At 40.6% G+C, this 21,612-nt stretch overlaps 1 protein-coding gene across 1 annotated transcript in view; it reads left to right on the top strand.

Moving 5' to 3' along the window:
• Nucleotides 1-21,103, top strand: part of cfap91 (cilia and flagella associated protein 91) — a 75,242-nt gene extending 54,139 nt beyond the window's left edge. Inside the window, exons 15-18 of the mRNA XM_072260293.1 lie at nucleotides 1,125-1,346; nucleotides 11,773-11,921; nucleotides 17,366-17,457; nucleotides 17,801-21,103. Of these exons, the coding sequence (XP_072116394.1) occupies nucleotides 1,125-1,346; nucleotides 11,773-11,921; nucleotides 17,366-17,457; nucleotides 17,801-17,991 (654 nt within the window). The 3' untranslated portion in view covers nucleotides 17,992-21,103. The remainder of the gene's footprint in view (nucleotides 1-1,124; nucleotides 1,347-11,772; nucleotides 11,922-17,365; nucleotides 17,458-17,800) is intronic.
• The last annotated feature ends 509 nt before the right edge of the window (nucleotides 21,104-21,612 follow it).

The raw sequence follows: 21,612 nt of genomic DNA, 5'->3' as shown, positions 1-21,612 counted from the left end.
GTAACTGGTGGTATGTTTATATCACAGAATGTATGTGTGCCTTTATTTCTGGATGCTTTAATGGTAATTTAGTACCTGTAAATGAATGCTGCACATCAAATAAAGTTAAGGGCATTTGGCAATTTTAAATTAATGTACAAAGGAACCTCAGGGCCCAAGTCCGAAGTGGCCGCACAAATCGATAGGGTGGTAAAGATGGTGTATGACGTGCTTGCCTTTAGTCGAGCTCAAGAGTCAGGAATTTATGATACAGCTTTATAAAGCTCTAGTTCGACTACTTCTGGAGTATTGTATTCAATTCTGATTGCCCCAGTATTGGAGAATGTGGAAGCTACGGAGAGGGTGCAGAAGAAGTTTCAGGATACAAGAGCGATGCAGATACTGGAAATCTTGAGAAACAACACACAAAGTGCTGGTGGAACTCAACAGGTCAGGCAGCATCTATGGAGGAATATAAACAGTCGATGTTTTGGGCCAAGACCTTTCATCTGAAGAGAGTGGTTTACATAAAGTAGAGGAGAGTTCCTCCAGCATTTTTGTGTTTCTGAAGGTTTCCCAGGATGCTACATAGATTAGAGGTCATCTGCTATAAGAAGAGGTTAAACAACCTCTTTGTTGGTTAGAGTTATTTTCTCTGGGCAGCAGAGGCTGAAGGGATACCTAATAGAAGTTTATAAACTTCTTAGAGGAATAGACAAAGTAAACAGTTGTACCTATTGCTGAGGTTCAAAACGTAAGGCATGTATTTAAGATGAGGATGAAGTTTCAAAATGCACTGAAATGCAGTGCCAGAGGTGGTGATGGAGGCAGATACTGTACAGCAGAGACATTTAAGAGACTCTTTAGATAGGCATATGAATATGTAGAGAATGTGGAGAGATATGGACCAAGTACAGTACAGGCAGAAGTATTAGGTATCATTAGCTTAATTAGTTTGGCACAGCATCATGGGCTGAAGGGCTCATTCCTGTGTTTTACTGGTCTATGTTGACATTTAACTCAGAGGAATAGATACAAAACACTAACTCTTGCCTAGATCAAACTTTTAAACATTTGTAAATGGCAGTTTTTAAAGCTAGATATGACAGATTATAGATAGTATATTTCTTTCTTCTTTCTCATAGCATTCTACAATGGAAGACTATCTCGCACATGTGGAGGGTCGTGTACTTGCAGATATGTTTGACTTCCTGAATAAGGAGCTTCAGCGATTACAGGAGGAGCGACGCATTCATGCAATGGTTATGCTAGCTGAGCGCCGTCGGCGGATCAGAGAAGCAGAAGAGAGTGGTTTACGTCAAGTGGAGGAGAGGTGCAGAAGGGAGGAGGATGAAATTTTCAAACAGGTCAGGCATATGCAAACAAAGTTACAGATAGGTTATTATTTGCAATTTTTGTGTCATACATACAAACAATTCACACGAAATCAAGGAGAAACAGAAATGAAAGAACATTTTTGCTTTGTAGCTGAAGTATTTATGAAACATGTTCACTTGTAATTCAGGAAATACAGCAGCTAAACTTCTTAGGGCCAAGTTATGCAAACATCATGTGATATTGACTAGATAATCAGCTTAACGATGTTGGTTAAGAAATAAATATCATCTGGGACACCTTTGAAAGATTGCCATGGGATCTTATACGTCCATTTTAAAAGGTAAACAAGATCTAAGTTTAGCATTTCATTTTCAAAGATGTCACCTGTGGCATTACCCTGTTCCCTTGGTACAGCAAAGGTGCTGGTTTAAATTTTGTGCTGAAGTTCCTTAGTGGAACCTGAACTCAGTCAACTGTATCCAGTAAGGATGAGTTTAGTATGGAGGTAAAAACAGAAAGTGTTCAAAATATTCAGTATATCTGTTATATGTTCAATTTGTTCTGTCTGTAAACACATCTTGATGTAAAACATTATTTCATTTCGCTTCAGACTTTCAGTAAATCTTTCACACAATATTTTGCCACCTTAAATGACAGTTAATGTTAGTGAGTATGCTTAGTCTGTGTCTGTGATACTGAAGAGAGGAAATTCAATCAAGAATAAGCATGGAACTGGCAAGTAAATGTATACAGAAACTTTAGTAAGGAAAACCATTGTAGCTGGGGTGGGGAAGTGCAAGGACAAAGAAATTGGAGATTAATTTTTGAAGGAAGTTTTAACATCACTAGTTTAAAAGACAGGACTAGTAATGAAGAAGGAACTGGTACTGATACTGGTTAATAGGATGGCCAGGAAGCAGTTAAGTATTTGTAATTAGCTGGAAAGATGTCGAGTGTGTGAGCTATATCAGATGAAAGTTCGGCATGGTATCAAGCTGAATAAATGACCTCTCTAAAATTTCCATAAGGTCCTTACAATTGCTGTTACATAGACAGAGGGGTATCCATCACATCAGAGTTTTAATAGAAGTTAATAGTATGGGACATCTCCAGTACTTTCTAGAAGCAATGGATGGTTTTGACAGAGAAGAGTGATATGTACAGTAATTCTACTTGATGCAGGCAGTCAACATGATAATGCTTTAGACCAGTTGAGTATGTACTCGATAACTGTAATGGGGAACAATCAGTCTGAAAGTTGGAATAGGTTTTGTCGTGGATAAAAACCAGCAAATGGATAACCAAGTCAACATTGGACTGATAAAAATAAAGGAGAGAAGACTCAACAGTGCTGTTGTTGCCAGTGGTGGCAGAGCTTTTCTGGAGAAGATACAGAAAGATGTGACTCTGAAAGGTGGTTTGAAGTTATGGATGTATGAAATGATCGGTACTATAGGAAGAGAGAGTTAATGGGACCTGGTATGATCAAGAGAGTGACCATGAATATGAATAAGATAAACTTTATGGCAGGCAGGATAGTAAATTGAAAATTGAAAAAGGCAAGTTGAGTAAAATTCTTGAAGTATATGGTTGCTCAGTGCATGAAAGAAGAGAAAAAAAATGAAGATCAGAAGATATAAGAAATGGCAAGAGAAGGATATCAGGGCCTGGACCTGATTTGTTTTTCTTTCGGCTGTTTTTAGTTTAAAGTGAACAACAGGAATGGTAAACACAATTGAGTATGGGGAGAATGCGGAATACAGTTTATATGGGCCAAATGATAGAAACAATGGTCAGTTTGTTGGGGGGGAGGGTGATCTTTGATAAGTTATTGCTATCCATGAGCCAAACTCCATCCAAAGTTAGAAGTTAGAATGTCAATACATCCATCTAAAATAGCATTTAGATATTCTGATCTATCAGCTAAATCCAAGAGGGAATGATGTGTGTTTTGAAGAGGAGGGGAAGGAAATCAGTAACGGTAACCCTCAGGCATATTGTTTGAATTTTGGAGCAATTAGAATTTCAATTTTCACCTGAATGTCTGTATTTAGGCAGTACATACCTACTAATTAGTAACATTTGAAAATACTGAAAAAGAAAGTCAAGGGGAGGATGTCTTGTCAGCCTTATTTGAAGATGAAATTGTTTAATTTTTAAAAGAAGATAATTACTTCATTATTACTGGAGTTTTGAATGTAAAAATTCTAATTCCCCCCAACAGTTAAACCATTTACAATAAGAGACAGCATTCTTCCCTTCTTTTTTTAAATAAACAAATTAGTTGAATTTCAAAGTACTAATTATCATCTTTGTTTCATTGATTGTAATTAGAGTGTGTACTGCATTATTTATACTGTGCCTTCAAAGCAGGAAATTGTTGTATGGTACTTCATGATATTGGAATAAAATTAAAGCCAAAATTTCAAATCAAGAGACATGAAAATAAAAAGAATAACAAAATGCTGGTTCAAATAGATGGGTATTCAGGATTTTGCTTTTAGCCAGTGAAAGGAAGTATGGAGTTTCATGATAGAAATTATAACACTTGGCTTATCTGTTGGATTCCCTGGCTGCCAGTCATAGAACCAAGAGATTAGAAGATTGAGCCATAGAGCTCTACAGCAGAGAAATAGCCCTTAGACCTATTTACTCGGTGCTAAAATGTTATTCTGCCTAATTCCATTGACCTGCACCTGAACCATTGGCCTCCATACTTTATAAGATACTGGTGAGGCCTCACCTTGAGTCTTGTGAACAGTTTTGGGCCCCTCATCTTAGAAAGGATGTGCTGGCATTGGAGAGGGTCCAGGGTAGGTTCACAAGGATGATTCCAGGAATGAAAGGGTTATCATACGAGAAACGTTTGAAAGGTCTGGGTCTGTACTGGCTGGAATTAAGAAGGATGAGGTGGGATCTCATTGAAACCTTTTGAATATTGAAAGGCCTAGACAGAGTAGATGTGGAAAGCATGTTTCCCATGGTGGGAGAGTCCAGGACAAGAGGGCACAGCCTCAGGATAGAGGGGCGCCCTTTCAAAACAGATTTGTGGAGAAATTTCTTTAGCCAAAGGGTGGTGAACTTGCAGAATTTGTTACCACATGTAGCTGTGGAGGCCAGGTCATTGGGTGTATTTAAGGCAGAGATTGATAGGATCCTGATTGGACATGGCATCAGAGATTACGGGGAGAAGACCAGGAACTGGGGTTGAAGAGGATATAGAAGAAAAGGATCTGCCATGATTGAATGGCAGAGCAGACTCGATGGACCAGATGGCCTAATTCTGCTCCTGTATCTTATGGTGTTATACCCCCGCCATCCATGTACTGATCTAAATTTCTCTTAAGTGTTGCATTCAAACTCACAACCCCCCCCCACCCCCTCCCCACTTTCATTGGCAGCTCACAAGATGTTCCCCCGCAGGTTTCCCTTAAACATTTCACCTTTCACTCTTAACCTATAGTTCTAGTCTTACCCAACCTCAGTGGGAAAACCCTGTTTACATTTACCCTATCTATACCCCTCATAGTTTTGTTTATGAAGATCCTCGAGAAAGGGATACAGGTTTCCCCCGCCATCCGAAGGTAGAGCGTTCCTATGAAACGGTTCGTAAGCCGGAATGTTGTAAAGCAAAGAAGCAATTACCATTTATTTATATGGGAAAATATTGTGAGAGTTCGCAGACCCAAAAATAACCTACCAAATCATGCCAAATAACACATAAAACCTAAAATAACAGTAACAAATAGTAAAAGCAGGAATGATATGATAAATACACAGCCTATATAAAGTAGAAGTACTTCTCTACAACGATTGCCTGCACAGATCTCCTTAGCGAAAATCTCACGCAAACGCTGTTGGCAGAAACACAGTGCAAGTGCTCTCGGCAGAAAATCTGACGCAAGCGCTGTTGGCAAAACACTCTCTCCAGTAACCTTTAGGCAATGAAGCTGTCAAATCATACCAAATAACACATAAAAATACACCTCCGATATAACGTAGAAATAATGTATGTACAGTGTAGTATCACTTACCAGAATTGGGATAGCGACGAGCACACTAATGATGGTGTGTTAGGCTGACTCGTCGGAGTTTGGGTGGTGCAGTGGCCCTCACCCTCCGGGCAACGACCCGATACCGATCTGTGAAGCATGCAGGAGTACAGCGGTGGCCGGGAAGCCACCCGGCACGTAATTAATTAGCGTGTTTATTTCAGCTTTTTTTCTTAAAGATGTGCTGTGTGCCTCCCGGCTATCACTGCATTCTCCGCGAATCGGTATCAGTCCGCGGCCTGGGGGTTGGGGTGGTGGGACACGGGGGTGTCATCTCATCGTCTATCAGGGCAGGCAGGTCACCTTCTATGTCTGCCTGCTTCGATGTCGAAGGTCGAGGTTCGTCATCTGCTGTGGCTGATGTGGAAGGCTTGCTTGACTGCTGAGCCTCGTGCATTTTTCTATCATACAGTTCTTTGTAAGGACTCAAACCATCCTGCAAATATGCCCTAAACCGACATACCCTTTCAAAATTAAAGTTGTACTTTATCATTGCAGCGAAATTCTCACGCAGCTGCTTCACGTTTAGTTCCTGGATGACTTCACCTTTGGTCCGTTTGCTACTGTATTCGGTTTCGATTGTTATCCTTTCCTCTTCCAATTGCATCAGCTCTTCATCTATCAGTTCTTGGTCATGGGATGCCAAAACCTCTTCAACATCATCTTCGTCAACTTCCACAACCCAAACTCATTTTGTCCTTACTTTGTTCACCACGATCGAAACGCTTAATTATGTCTAGTTTTACACTAAGTGTAACACCCTTACGAGCTCTTTTAGGCTTTTCCGATACCTTAGAACTCATCTTGCTAACGGCTGCTCACAGGCATGTGTTTAAGCAATGCTGGCGAGAATCCCGTTCCGAATCCAGGGGAGAGCGGCTGCTCGGGGCACGTGCTGCTTTCTATCGCGCGCTGCCTTTTTTTCATAACAGTGAAAACACCTTCTGTTAGCGAAAACAGGGAATTAATGTAGGTCTTTCGTAACAGTGTGGTTTCGTAAAGCGAACGTTCGAAAAGCGGGGGACACCTGTAGTTTGAAATTGGCAATATCATGAGTTGGATCTAAACAAAAAAGTAAGTGGCTCCTCCATACCAGATAGTGATGCAACCAGTTAGAATGCTCTACACGATACATGTGTAGAAATTTACAAGTTTTTGGTAACAGACCAAGTCTGCTCAAACTCCTAATAGTTGTTTTTGTGCCGCCTTTGTAATTGTATCATTATGTTGAACCTAGGAGAGATCTTTAGAGATGTTGACACCCAGGAATTTGAAACTGCTCACCCTTTCTCCGAGGAGGACTGATACGTGTCCCCTCGACTTCCCCTTCCTGAAGTCCACAATCAACTCCTTGGTCCAAATGACGTTGAGTGCAAGGTTGTTGTTGTGACACTACTCAACCAGCTGATCTGTCTCGCTCCTGCACTCCTCATCATCACCATCTGAAACCCTGCCCACAATAGTTGTGTCATTGGCAAATTTATAGATGGTATTTGAGCTGTGCCTAGCCACACAGTAATGAGTGTAGAAAGAGTAGAGCAGTGGGCTAAGCACACACCCTTGAACTGCACCAGTGTTGATTATCGGTGAGGAGGAAATGTTATTTCTAATCTGCACACACTGTGGGTTGCCCAATGACGAAGTCAAGGATCCAATTGCAGAGAGAAGTACAGAGGCCCAGGTTTTGGAGCTTCTTGATTAGAACTGAGAGTATGATTGTGTTGAATGCTGAACTGCTATCGATAAACAGCAGTTGGATACAAGTGTTGCTATTGTCCAGGTGATTCAAGGCCAAGTGAAGAGCAAATGAGATTGCATCTGCTATAGACCTATTGTGCCGATAGGCAAATGCAGTGAGTCCAGGCCCTTGCTTAGGCAGCAGTTGATTCTGGCATGACCAAACTCTCAAAGCACTTCATCACTGTAGTGCCACTGGATGATAGTCAGTGAGGCAGCACATCCTGTTCTTCTTGGGCACTGGTATGATTATCACCCTTTTGAAGCAGGTGGGAACCTCCGACTGCAGCAATGAGAGATTGAACATGTCCTTGAACAATCCCGCCACATGGTTGGCACAGATTTTCAGTGCCTTTTCACGTACACCATCAGGGCCTGATGCCTTAACAAGGGTTCAGTGCCTGAAATATATAATGTTTCTGGAATATATAAATGATTGAATGAAAATGTATATGGTTTGATTGAGTTTGCAGATGGCACAAAAAATGGTGTATTTCTGGATAATGAAGTTTCGCTAAGTATGTAGATCAGTTGTAGATATGGGTCGAGTAACAGCAGATGGGGTTTAATTCAGGCAGGTGTGATGAATTGCACTTTGGGAGGTCAAATGTAAGGGGAACAGAGACAGTAAATGACTTAAGAGGATGTGCAGAGAGAGCGATCCATAGCTTCTTGAAAGTAGCAACATAAACAGGTAGGCTGTTAGTGAAGCTACAGTGCTTATAAAAAGCATTCACCCCCCCGCCCCCAGAAGTTTTCATGTTTTATTGTTTTACAACATTGAATCATTGTGGATTTAATTTGGCTTTCTTTTGCATTGATCAACAGAAAAAGACTCTTTCGTGTTGATGTGAAAACAGATCTCTACAAAGTATTCTAAATTAATTACAAATATAAAATACAAAATAACTGATTGCGTAAGTATTAACCCCCTTTAATATGACATGCGAAATCATCACTAGTGCAGCCAATTGGTTTGAGAAGTCACATAATTAGTTAAGGAGTCCTAACTATATATAAACCTGTGTGCAGTCAAGGTGTTTCAATTGATTGTAGTAAAATACACCTGTGTCTGGAAGGTCCAACTGTTGGTGAGTCAGTATCCCGGCAAAACTACACCATGAAGACAAAAGAACACTCCAAGCAACTCCGCAAAAAGATTATTGAAAGCACAAGACAGGAGATGGAAACAAGAAAATTTCCAAGCCACTGAATATCCCTTGGAGTTCAGTTAAGTCAATCATCAAGAAGTGGAAAGAATATGGTACAGATGTAAACCTGCCTAGTACAGGCTGTCCTCAAAAACTGAATGACCATGCAGGAAGGGGACTAGTGAGGGAGGCCACTAAGAGACCTATGACAACTCTGGAGGAGTTACAAGCTTCAGTGGCTGAGATGGGAGCGACTGCACATACACCGTTTCCTGGATGTTTCACCAATCTCAGCTTTATGGGAGAGTGACAAAGAGAAAGCCACTGTCAGAAAGCATGTTTGAGACTCTGAATTCAATTGGAAGAAGGATCTATGGTCTGGTGAAACCAAAATGGAGCTTTTTGGTTATGCCAAACACCACACATCATTAAAAACACCCCATCCCTACTGTGAAGCATGGGGATGCTTCATCACAGCAGTCCCTGGAAGGCTTGTGAAGGTAGAGGGTGAAATGAATGCAGCAAAATACAGGGAAATCCTGGAGGAAAACCTGATGCAGTCTGCACGAGAACTGTGACTTGGGAGAAGGTTTGTTTTCCAGCAAAACAATGACCTCAAGCATAAAGCCAAAGCTACACAGGAATGACTTAAAAGTTAATGTCCTGCAGTAGCCAAGTCAGAGTCTAGACCTCAATCCAATCGAGAATTTGTGGCTGGATTTGAAAAGGGCCTTTCACTCACGATCACCATGCAATCTGACAAGGCTTGAGCAGTTTTGTAAAGAAGAATGGGAGAAAAATTGCATTGCCATTTGTGCAAAGCTGATAGAGATCTATCCACATAGACTCAAAGCTGTAAATGCTGCCAAAAGTGTATCTACTAAATACTGACTTGAAGGGGGTGAGTAATTATGCAAGCAGTTATTTTGTGTTTAATAATTGTAATACATTTAGACTAATTTGTAGAAACTTGTGCAACACACATCAAATTTGCTGGTGAACACAGCAGGCCAAGCAGCATCTATAGGAAGAGGTACGGTCGATGTTTCGGGCCAAGACCCTTCGTCAGGACTAACTGAAGGAAGAGCTAGTAAGAGATTTGAAAGTGGGAGGGGAAGGGGGAGATCCAAAATGATAGGAGAAGACAGGAGGGGGAGGGACAGAGCCAAGAGCTGGACAGGTGATTGGCAAAAGGGATATGAGAGGATCATAATCATGTAGAAACTTGTTTTCACTTTAACATGAAAGAGTCTTTTCTGTTGATCAGTGTCAAAAGAGCAACATTAAATCTACTGGAATTCAAAGTTATAAAACATGAAAACTTCCAAGGGTGGGGTGAATACTTTTTATAGGCACTATATATGGCACACTTGCCTTCATCATTCAAGGCAATGAGTATAGGAATCAAGACATCACATTGCAGCTATATAAACCTTTGGTTAATCCACACTTGGAAAATCGTGTGCAGTTATGATTGCCCCATTCCAGAAAGGATGTAGATGCTTTGGAGATGGTGAAAAGGAGGTTCACCAGGATGTTGCCTGGCTTGAGGAATATTTGAAAAAAGGAGAAATTGGAAAGACTTGGATTGTTTTCTCTGGAGCATTGGTGACAGAGAGGACACCTGATAGAAGCTTATACAATTAGGAAGGACATAGATAGGGTAGGTAGTTGTTCTCTTTCCCAGGGTAGAGATGTCAAATACTCGAGAATGTAGCTTTAAGGTGAGAAAGAGGAAAATTTAAGGAAGATGGATGGGGTAGTTTCTTTGTACAGAGAGTGGTAGTTGCCTGGAACACACTGCCAGAGGTGGCGGTGGAAGCAGAATGATAGTGGCATTTAGACAGACCAATGAAAAGGAAGGCATTGCAGGAATGTGGATACTGTGCAGGCAGATGGGACTAGTTTCATTTGGTATAATGGTTTGCACAGATGTGGATCAAAAGACCTGTTTCTGTATTGTACTGTTCTATGTTTGTAGGCTCCTCCAGCTAACTTGACTTCCTGAAGGTTGAAAACATCTTCTTTAAAAAAGTTTTTGAATATTAATTGAAATAACATCCAATGGTCTGGAAAATGTGAGGGTCCAGCACCAAAGTATGCTGGATGAATATTGTACACACCAGTCAACCTGCATAGTCCTCTGTTGTGTTGTTGGTCTTACTTTTTTTTCTCTTTGACGTTGACGTAACTTTCATGTTCCTGATGATTTGTAGCTAAATGAATGTCTGTGATCTGGCCTGTATCATTTTACCGCTCTTGTTTGGCTTTCCTCAGGCCTATTGCTCTTGTCCTGAAAGTAGTGTGTTAAATGTGGAATTTCTAGTTTTAAGAAATTTGAAGTTTTACTTATTTCATACTTTTTTCACTTCTAATTGAAATAATTCAGAATTTCTGACGTTTTTCACTGTATTCAATCTTTCCACTTTCATATTTTGTTGTATCTAACTTGATATTGAATTCATCCAATTTAACTTACACTCAGGCATTCCTTTTTATTTCATGCTCTATAAAGTAAGGAAATTGTTTTAAGAAAATTGTTACTAAGGTTGAAAATGCTCTCTTGCTCTCACTGCATTGTCAGCTTTGATTTCCAACATTTTAGAGAAAATATTCTTAAAACCTCTACAAGTTTAATTGATGTAGCACACTGCAGGATTCCCTGAGCAACTAAAGTCTGGCCTATTATTTTTAAATTCACTGTGAACAATGCCATGTGAAATATGCTAGTACCTGATAAAATATTGATACAGGACTGGAGGAATATACTTATTATTGATAAAACACAATTGAGATTGGATTTATGGAATTTGGGCTTAGCTTGTTTCCAGCTAGTTTGCTTACAACAAGTATTATAGAATGTTGACTTTCTCCTGAAAGTAGTATCCCTTAATTTAAGAATCATTGTGTCATTGTACACATCAGGCTTGTGATTCAATTTATGGTGATATGGAAGTAAAGAAGGGATTGACTTAGTGGAATACTGGATATGGTACCTAATCGAAGTGCATATTGAGGTGACATTAGATTTATTTTAGGAAGTTATTAACACCCTTGCAGTTCAAGTTCTGACAATGGGCCTTCGACCTGAAATGTTAAATATAGAAACCCTAAGGCTGTGCCGAACGTGTACTTATTTTAAAATTTACCCAGGATTACCCATAGCCCTCTATTTTTCTGAGCTCCATGTACCTGTCCAGGAGTCTCTTAAAAGATCCTATTGTATCTACCTCCACTACCGTCATCAGCAGCCCATTCCACACACTCACCATTCTCTGTGTAAAAAACTTACCCCTGACATCTATTTCTCTTTCTGCAGATGTTTCTAAGCATTTCCAGCATTTTTTGTTCTTCAGGTTTCCTGTATCTGCAGTTTATTTTCCCCTTTTATCTTCATTTCAATAAAGTTACCTGGTACAGACAATTTCAATGGGTAAACAAGAAAATTGTTAACATTAATTTGGTCTCTTATTAACAAATTGGATTCTTTTTTCTATCATCCTTTTCTGATGCAGGTTGTTAAAGTGCATCAGACTACAGTGGACTCTTACTTAGAGGATATCCTTTTGAAATCCATACAAAATACAGCAGAAGATCAAGCACGCCAAGAGATCCGTAGAAAGGCTGATGAAATCAATGACATTGCCTATGAAATTGAACAACAGTATGTAGCTATTACTTACTATTTTGATTTTATAAGAATTTCATTAATCTGATTGAAATACAAAGCCAGATGCTGAGCTAGAAAATTGTTAGGCTTTTCTGCCTTTTAGGAGTTCCCAATTTAAAGATCATTGAATCTAAACAAAAATTACTTTGTCCTGATATTCTTTATAAATATTATAATTTAGGATATATTTTAAGTTTAGTCTAATCCTATATATTTTTTTCAGTATTGTGCTATTCCACCAACCTGTTCATATTCCTTTAATCTTCCTCAGTATCATCGTGCTTGTGCATCATGTATCCAAGTAAATGATATCAATATAGAATGTCATCACACATTACTAACGTATATTATTCACAATCTGCTCATCTCAGAAAGTTACCACTAACACTTGTCTTTTCCCCATTTCTCAATTGCATCATGTTCTTTTTTTAACTGTGGCAAAGGCCACAGTGAATTCAGGGAAGAGAGTAAGGATATCCTGAAATATATAGATATTACAAAAGAGGAGGTATGGGCGGTCTTTAAGAACTTAAATGTGGATAAATCCACAGGGCCTGACCAGGTGTATCCTAAGACATGGAGGGAAGCAGAGATTTTGTTTTGTATTTTTCTTGGGTGAGGAACCAAGAGACCAGAGGATGGCTAACGCTGGGCTTTTATTCAACAAGGGCTGCAAGGACTAACTGGACAACAATAAGACAGTGAGCCTAACATCAATAGTGGGAAAGAGACTAGAAAGGATTCTGAGATACCGGATTTGTTTGTATTTAGAAATCAAAGACTGATTAGGGATAGTCAGCATGGCTTTGAGATACGAATTCTCACGCACAATGAATTTGATTGAAGAAATGACCAAGAGGAATGATGAGGGCAAGGTGGTAGACAATGTCACATGGACTATAATGAAGCCTTTGATCAGAATTTACCCAGTAGCCTGGTCCGGAAGGTTAGGATGTGTAAGATCCAGGTATAGCTAACCAATTAGATGCAGACGATAGCACCTATCTCTACTGTGATGAATTGTTTCAAGAGGATGGTTATAGCAGAAATTAACTCCTGCCTGAGCAAGGACCCAGGGCTGCTGCAGTTTACCTACTGTCGCAACAGGTCTACAGCGTATGCAATCTCACTGGCTCTGCACTCTGCTTTGGAGCATCAAGGCAACAGCATAACATATGTCAGGTTGCTGTTTATCAATTATAGCTCAGTGTTTAATACCATCATCCCCTCAATGTTAATCACTAAGCTTCTAAACCTGGGCTTCTGTACCTCCCTCTGCAAAAAGATCCTCAACTTTCACAGCGGGAGATACGGTCAGTAATGATCAGTGATAACATCTTATCATTGCTGACAATCAATGCAGGTGAACCTCTCTGCTGGACTTTCTTTGCTCTCGTGTATGTGTACCTAAGCACAGTTCAAACAACATTTATAAATTCACAGATGACACGACTATTGTTGGTAAAATCTCAGATGAAGGTGAGGCAGTGTACAGGGGTGAGACAGATCAACTGGTTGAATGGTGTTGCAACAACCTCTCAATCGATATTAGCAAGAACAGGGAACTGATTGTAGCTATCACAAAGTTTATTTTGAGAAAATTGATTAAAAGATATTACAGTATTTGTATAGGAGAAGATCTCGATTTCTCATGGTAAAATAAAGACTACACTGGAAAAACTACTTCTGAAAAACCAAGTAAATGACAGCCACTGCCTCTCCTTTGTCCACCCTGCTTGTTACTTCCTGGAAGAACTCCAACAGATTTGTCAGGCAAGATTTTCTTTGTAGAAACCATGCTGACTTTGACTTATTTTATCACAAGTATCCTGAAACCTCATCCTTAATAGTAGACTCCAACACATTCCCAGCCACTGAGGTTAGGCCAACTGCTCTATAATTTCCTTTCTTTTGCTTTCCTCCCTTAAGACCTTTGAGATCGCCTAGCTCTTTTTCCTTTGTAATAGCAATGGCACTCACTCCTGCTACCAGACACTCATGGACCTCGGGCACATTGCTAGTGTCCTCCACAGTGAAGACCGATGCAGAATACCCATTAAATTCAGCTGCCAGTTTTTGTCCCCCATTGCTACCTCACCAGCATCATTTTCCAGTGGTCCAAAAGACTCTATTGTATCCACCTCCACCACCGTCGCCAGCAGCCCATTCCACGCACTCACCACTCTCTGCATAAAAAATACTTACCCCTGACATCTCCTCTGTACCTACTTCCAGGCACCTTAAAACTGTGCCCTCTGGAGTTAGCCATTTCAGCCCTGGGAAAAAGCCTCTGACTATCCACACCATCAATGCCTCTCATCATCTTATACACCTCTATCAGGTCACCTCTCATCCTCCGCCACTCCAAAGGCCAAGTTCATTCAACCCATTCTCTTAAGGCATGCCCCCCAATCCAGGCAACATCCTTGTAAATCTCCTCTGCACCCTTTCTATAGTTTCCATATCCTTCCTGTAGTGAGGTGACCAGAACTGAGCACAGTGCTCCAAGTGGGGTCTGACCAGAGTCCTTTATAGCTGTAACATTACCTCTCAGCTCTTAAACTCAGACCCACGATTATAATGAAGTCCACAGTTAATGAAGGCCAATGCACTTGTATGCCTTCTCAACCACACAGTCAACCTGCACAGCAGCTTTATATTATCGGCTAGTTTGCCCACATATTTCATTTTTTCCCTTCTTATAGCTTTTCCAGTTGCCTTTTTTTTGGATTTACAAAGCTTCCCAATCATCCAACTTCTCACTCACTTTTGCTACCTTATATGCCCTTTCCTTGGCTTTTATGCAGTCTTTAACTTCCCTTATCAGCCACAGTTGTCTACCCCTGCCATTTGAGAATAACTTCTGTCAGACATGTCCATTCTGTGCCTTGTGAACTATGCACAGAAACTTCAGCCATCTCTGTTCTGCCGTCATCCCCGCCAGTTTCCTCCTCCAATCCACCTGGGCAAGCTCCTCTTTCATGCCTCTGCAATATTTTCATTCTATTGTGATACTGATACATGTGACTTATGCTTCTCCCTGCCGAATTGCAGTATGAATTCAATCATATTCCGATCACTGTCTCCTAAGGGTTTCTTTACATTAAGATTCCTAATAAGATCTGGGTTATTACACAACACCCATTTTAAGTTAGCCTTTCCCTGAGTAGGATCAAGCACAAGCTGGTCTAAAAAGTCATCTTGTAGGCATTCAATGAATTCCCTCTCTTGCGATCCGACACCAACCTGATTTTCCCAATCCCTTTGCATATTGAAGTCCCCCATTACAATTGTGACATTACCTTTATTACATGCCTTTTCCACTCCCTTTTCAATCTCAACCCCGCATCTTGGCTACTATTTGGAGGCCTATATATGATTCCCATAATGGTGTTTTAACCCTTACAGTTTCTTCACTCCACCCACAATGACTCAACATTCTCTGACCCTATGTCACATCTTTTTAAAGATGTTATTCCATCTTTTTACCAACAGAGCCACACCATCGTCTGTGCCTTCCTGCCTGTCCTTTCGACACAAAGCGTATCCTTTGATGTTAAGCTCCCAGCTATGGCCTTCTTTCAGCCATGACACAGTGATGCCCACAACATCATACTGACCAATCTCGAATTGCGCCACCTGTTCATACACCTTATTCCCAATGCTACATGCATTTAACTTCAGCATCTTCAGTCCAGCGTTCTTCGCCCCTTTGAATATTGCTGCTGTGGTACATTTTAACTCTGCTCTGTCTGCATTTGTACCCAATCATTGGCTTGACCTTCCTTGCATTCATAATGCACCATCATTTACTTGTAATCCTGCTGGCTCATCCTCAGCTCTATCATCCTGGTTCCCATCCCCCTGCCATATTAGTTTAAACCACTTCCAGCAGCTCTAGTAAACCTGCCTGCAAGAATATTGGTCCCCCTCGGATTCAAGTGCAACTTGACCCTTTTTGTACAGGTCACAACTGCCCCAGAAGAGGTCCCAATTATCCAGAAGTCTGAATCCCTACCCCCGTGCTCCAATTCTTCAGCCTCGCATTTATCTGCCACCTCATTCTATTCCTATCCTCACTGTCAGGTGACACAGACAGCAATCCCAATTACTACTCTTGAGGTCTTGCTTCTTAGCTTCCTTGCTAACTCCCTGTATTCTGTTTTCAGGACCTCCTCCCTCCTCCCTATGTTGTTGGTACCAATATGTACCACAACTTCTGTCTGTTCACCCTCCCTTTTCAGGATATCGTGGATGGGTTTAGAAGCATCGCGGACCCTGGCACCTGAGAGACACTACCATCCATGTTTCTTTTTCACCTATCTGACCCCCTAACTATAAAGTCCCCTATTACTGCTGCCATCTTCTTCAGTTCCCTACCCTTCTGAGCCACAGGGCCAGACTCAGTGCTAGAGTACTTATTGTTGAGGGGGATGGCCACAGAGGTGCTTTCCACCATTGGATGTTCTCCCTTCCCTCTCCTGGCAGTCACCCATTTATCTCTGTCCTGTAACCTTAGAGTGACTACCTCCCTGTAGCTCCTGTCTATCACCTCCACACGCCAAAGGTCATCGAGCTGTAGCTCCTGTTCCTTTACGTGGTCTCTAGGGAGCTGCATCTCGATGCACCTGGTGCAGATGTGGCCATCGGGGAGGCTGGCAGTCTCCCGGAAATCCCACATCTGGCACCCAGAACAGAACACTGGCCCTGTAGACTTACCCTCTATTCTCTGAAGAGTTAGATAAGAAATAAGGAATGAACTTACCTACTTACCTTACCTCCGCCTGTTCTTGCCGAAGCCCAGTTGAGCCAAACTGTTAGCACTCTGACTCAGACCACTCCGATGATGACCGCTCTGCCGGATGGTGCCCCTCTTTAATGAATGAGTACTCACCGCTATGCACACTTCGTGCATGCATCAAGTTTGCTAATGATATACTGGCGAGTAAGTAATCTGCAAGAACAAAAAGTGACTGCCAAGAAATAATAAGTAACCAGGCAAGGAAATGGTCAAAGGACTCTAACCTGTACAAGTATAGATGTGGAAAAGGAGAATGTATGTTAGATGTTAAGAGGTCAGTAAGTAGGTCCATGTATTTGTCATAAAAGGTTAACTGGGAGATGCTTAGAAGGGAAATATCAGTATTTATACTAAAGATGTTAGAATATAAAATATAGTAAGTCTTACTTTAAATCTACAGGAATTAGCTGAGTTTTGAATCTTGGAGGTATGGATGCTCTGTCAAAAAGTATACTAAATAATTTATTCAATAGGTTTTTAAGGTTTCAAAGAAATTGAATGGTTCCACCATGAAAAATGATGTAGAGTATCAATGATAAGATGCTAAATGGCCCATTCCTGCCTTGTATTTATTGAGTTGATATGTACAAAGTCGGGATTTATGCCACTACTTTGACACTTTTTGTTTTCTCATTAGCCGGACAAATCTACAGTCAGAAGAGATTGTTTCAGAATTGGTGCATGGCTTCCTTATTCCAGAAGCACACAAAATGATAATGAGGGACAGAGGTATGAAACATTAAAAAGCAATTAATTAGAATATGAAACATTTGCTTCAATATTAATGGGAAAAGAAAGTAGTATAGTATCAATGAGAATTGAGTTTCTGTTCTGTTCCTGTTCTTTATCAAAAGCAATGCCACTTCATTGTTTTAAAGAGAGATTCACGTTCACGAAGATGAAAAGTAATTAAGAGTGCAGCAGTTGTATTCTCTCTATTTCACAAAAAAAAATTTCAAATTTATCCAGTTACATAAAGGCTTTTAGTTTAAAACTGTCTTTAATTTTGCATTAGTTTCATCAACTATACACAGAAGCTCAGTCACAAAATTTTTCTCTTTTCCTCCAACAGTAAGACTCTTCCAAAGTAGGCATCGACTTGCTGCCCACCGCATTATTCATAATGAGAGTGAACAAATTATAACAAAGACAAGTATTCCTGAGTCACCAACAGAAACACCATCAAGCAAGGTTGCAGCGGATGTTCTGAACAATACAGTCACTGAGGTTGAAGAAACAATGAAATGGATGGATAAATCATGAAGTGAGAAACTAGCAGATTTTAAAGCTGCATCTGAGATTCGAAAAGAGATGGTTAATTTTCAATTGCAGCAGAGAAAATTGCCCATGAGGATAGAACTCAACCTGTTTTTAATCCTAATATTTCAGCTATAATGAAATCCCTTCTTAGACCATGGAAAGTATAGTATGTGGATCTCACTCTCTCATAGGACATATAGAATAACCAAGCAGCATTATGTTAGCATTGATTCTGACCTGGCACAATCACAAAGATAGCCCAGACCTTACTCTGCCATTAAATATCACATTCAGATGGAAAGCGAAAATCTACTTTTCCTAACTATCCCCATAACCTTTCTCCCCTTTGCTCAGTTGATCATGATTTTATCTAATAGTGATTTTATACTAGACATAACAAATTGGTCGACATCTATCCACTTAACACACTGTGTAAGTCACATATTGCACTTGGTCTTGTCACTATGCAGAAAAGCATCATATCAACTTCCTATAGTATTTGAAGAGATCTCAATTACATCCGTTAAGTGAATCTGTGGAAAGAGCCAATGTTTCAGATCAAAGACCTTTCATAGGATCTGGTTTCTCTTTCTACAGATGCTGCTTGACTGGCTGAGTTATTTCAACATTTTCTGTTTCAGATTTCAGCATCTGCTGTCTTGCTTGCTTTCAATTACTTGCGAGATACTTAATAGTGAGGCCATCTGCATTCATGCTGTTTAACATCAATCAAGGAAGGAAACTTTGAGGTTCAAGGACAGTTTTTGGTCAATTAGTCTGTTTACTTTACAGGGCAAATGGGAAGAGTCCAGAATCAAGGCCATTTTGGCAGGTAAGGCTCAAGGCAAAGTGAAAGACGTGCTGTGTCCAAGGCGACCTATCATAGAGTCAGAGTTGTACAGAGGCTCTGCATCCCACCCTGTCCATGCAAAACTTTGTCCATCAACATACTACGTTCATCCCATTTGCGGTCTGGTTTGTATTTTGTAATGTTGCTGCTCGGTGCCCCTACTTTGAAGTGTTACATCCGTGTCATCATGCCTTCTTCTGACTACCTGTGTTGCTACTTTTAAGGAAGTATGGACTTGTACCCCGAGGTTCCTCAGTTTATAAACATCCCCTAGAACCCGACCATTTACTCTCACACCGGATCCACGTCCTGCTGTAGCCTTAGGCAATTTTCTCCCCCATCTGTAATATCACCAACTTTCATGCCATCCACAAACTTACTAATTATACCTCCTACATTCACATCCAAGTTGTTCATGTGCATCACAGACTACAATGGTTGCAGCACTACTGGTCACAGATGTTCAATCAGAGAAGTACCCTTCCACCATTACCCTCGTCTAATCACCAAGCCAGTTTTGGATCCAGTTAGCTAGATTGCCTTATATATATATATGTCTTAACCTTTGGAACTTGCGTATAATGTGGGATCTGGTGAACTATCATACTGAGGTCAAAGTAGGTAATGGCAACTTTCGTGCCTAGTTTGATAATCTTAGTTAGCTCTACAAATTAAATGACACAGGATTTCTCCTGCCCACTCACATTCAGTCTATAGCGGTGGAAATCACAATGCCTCACAACTTCTTTGCTACAGCTTATTCTAAAGAGCAGCATCGACAGAGATGTCATAGTCTGGAGTCTATTCTCATCATGGAAAGGCAAGTATCTCCTTTACAGAAACGTGGATTTGCTTTGTTAGCTGGATTTCCCGTGGTTCACTGGGTGGTGTTGCAAATGCTGTTATGGTCTTCACGCATAAACCTTGATCTGTTCAGGAACTCCGACAAGTGATTTCACTTCCTGAAAGATCAATTAGTCAGAATCACAGCCAAAAGTATGGCAAGTGCAATGCAGAGGGAGCTGTCATATAACTCCTTCATTCCCTGACTGCACTCACTGCATTTCAGCAGGCATACCGGAGCAATGCATGGCTCTTTACAGACAAGACTATCATAATAATTCTGGATGCCAGACACCAGCTTGGACTTCAATAAGTGTAGCCAAATGCTCTGTAATGAAAGCTATTGAGTATCCTACAACACTGGGAGGCAATCATTGGAATTTCTGTTCAAAACTACCAATACCTGGATTGTTGTGGGACTGTACTGCAATATATTTCAGATTTCTCACTTTGCCATCTGCTGTAACCTATATCATCCTGTCCACATTTGAGGACATTATTGCACACAGCACCACACCAGAAGAGGACTAGAAAGAAGAATATGAGTCAAAGGCCAAGAGGTGGGGGTAAGAGTCTCTTTTAGATATGCTGTCACCACCACCTTGTGCTCCCACCTTTTGCTATATCTGGGTATGGTCCCTGTTTGGGCTGGTAAGTGGCAAGTTACCTTCATGTTACACAAATGCTTGGCAGGGAACATTTTCAGTGTTTGAGAGGGTCTAAATATTTCAAAGACAATACCTTGACTAAACACCCTGTTCTCATCTAAAAAATAAACAGCTTGGAATCTTCATTAATCAGGAACTTACTATGACAGAGCAGGTCAAAGTCTAGTATCACTCAGCGAGCCACTCACCCAACTTTTCAAAGCCTTTTCACCATCTGCAGTGTAGGAGATACCACTCAAATGGAACTCCAAACCCCATGGGCAAGAGAGACTAGTTCCAACCTTGCTGAAAAATGAAGAGAGAGTACACATGGTGAAGTCGAGTGGGATCTAGGTGTTCTTGTGCATGAATTACAAAAAGTAAGGCAAGTTCAATAAGTTGTTAATAAGGCACACACCATGTTGGTCTTTATTATGAAGGAGGAAGAGTTTAAGAATAAAGAAGATTTAATTGCAGTTTTACAGGTTGTTGATGAGGCCACACCTAGAATACTGTGCACAGTTTTGGTGTCCTGGTCTAAAAAAATGTTTGCAGCATTGGAGGCAGTCCAAAGGAGATTTACCAAGCTAATTCAAAAACTAGGGGGCATAGCTTTGTTAGAGCAAAAAAGGTTTAACGGATTTATGAGTTTCAAGTTTTTTTGTTTTACACCAAGTGGTAGATGCCTGGAACACATTACCTGGGAAAATTGTGGAAGCGGAAACAATAATAAAGTTACAGAGGCTTTGCGATAGGCTCAAGAGCAGGCAGGGAATGGGGTAATGGGATGGGATTGGGAGGGGGCTGAAGTGCCTGTTCCTGTGTTGTTCTAGTTTCAGAGATCTGACCCCCAAGAGAAGCAGGGAAGTATGGGTCTCTATTCCTTGGAATTTAGGATGATGGGTGACGTCATTTAAACTTACAATATCTAAAGGAGATTAACAGGAAAAATGTTAAGAGCTGATTCTTCCATTTGTGAAAACAAACTAGGAAGTATAATTTCAAAATAAAGGGCTCATCATTTAAAACTAAGTTACATAGAAATTTCTGCTCCAAGGAAGGTGAACCCCTGGAATGCTATATCCTGGAGATGGAGATAGATAAATATGTTTTCCTGAGAGACTGAAAACTTAAGGAGTATGGGGAACCGACATAGAGAAGAGTTGAGGTCAACATAGATCAGACATGACCATATTGAATGGCAGGCAAGGTTTGAAGAGCCAAATAGCTTCCTCCTTTTATTTTCTTCTGTTTTTGTGTGAAGTACCCTTCTTTTCCTCTTCC

This window comes from Mobula birostris, chromosome 6 (assembly GCF_030028105.1).
Source record: "Mobula birostris isolate sMobBir1 chromosome 6, sMobBir1.hap1, whole genome shotgun sequence".
Lineage (NCBI taxonomy): Eukaryota > Metazoa > Chordata > Chondrichthyes > Myliobatiformes > Myliobatidae > Mobula > Mobula birostris.
Note: the sequence above shows the minus strand (reverse complement) of the source record. Positions and strands in the feature narration are given on the sequence as shown.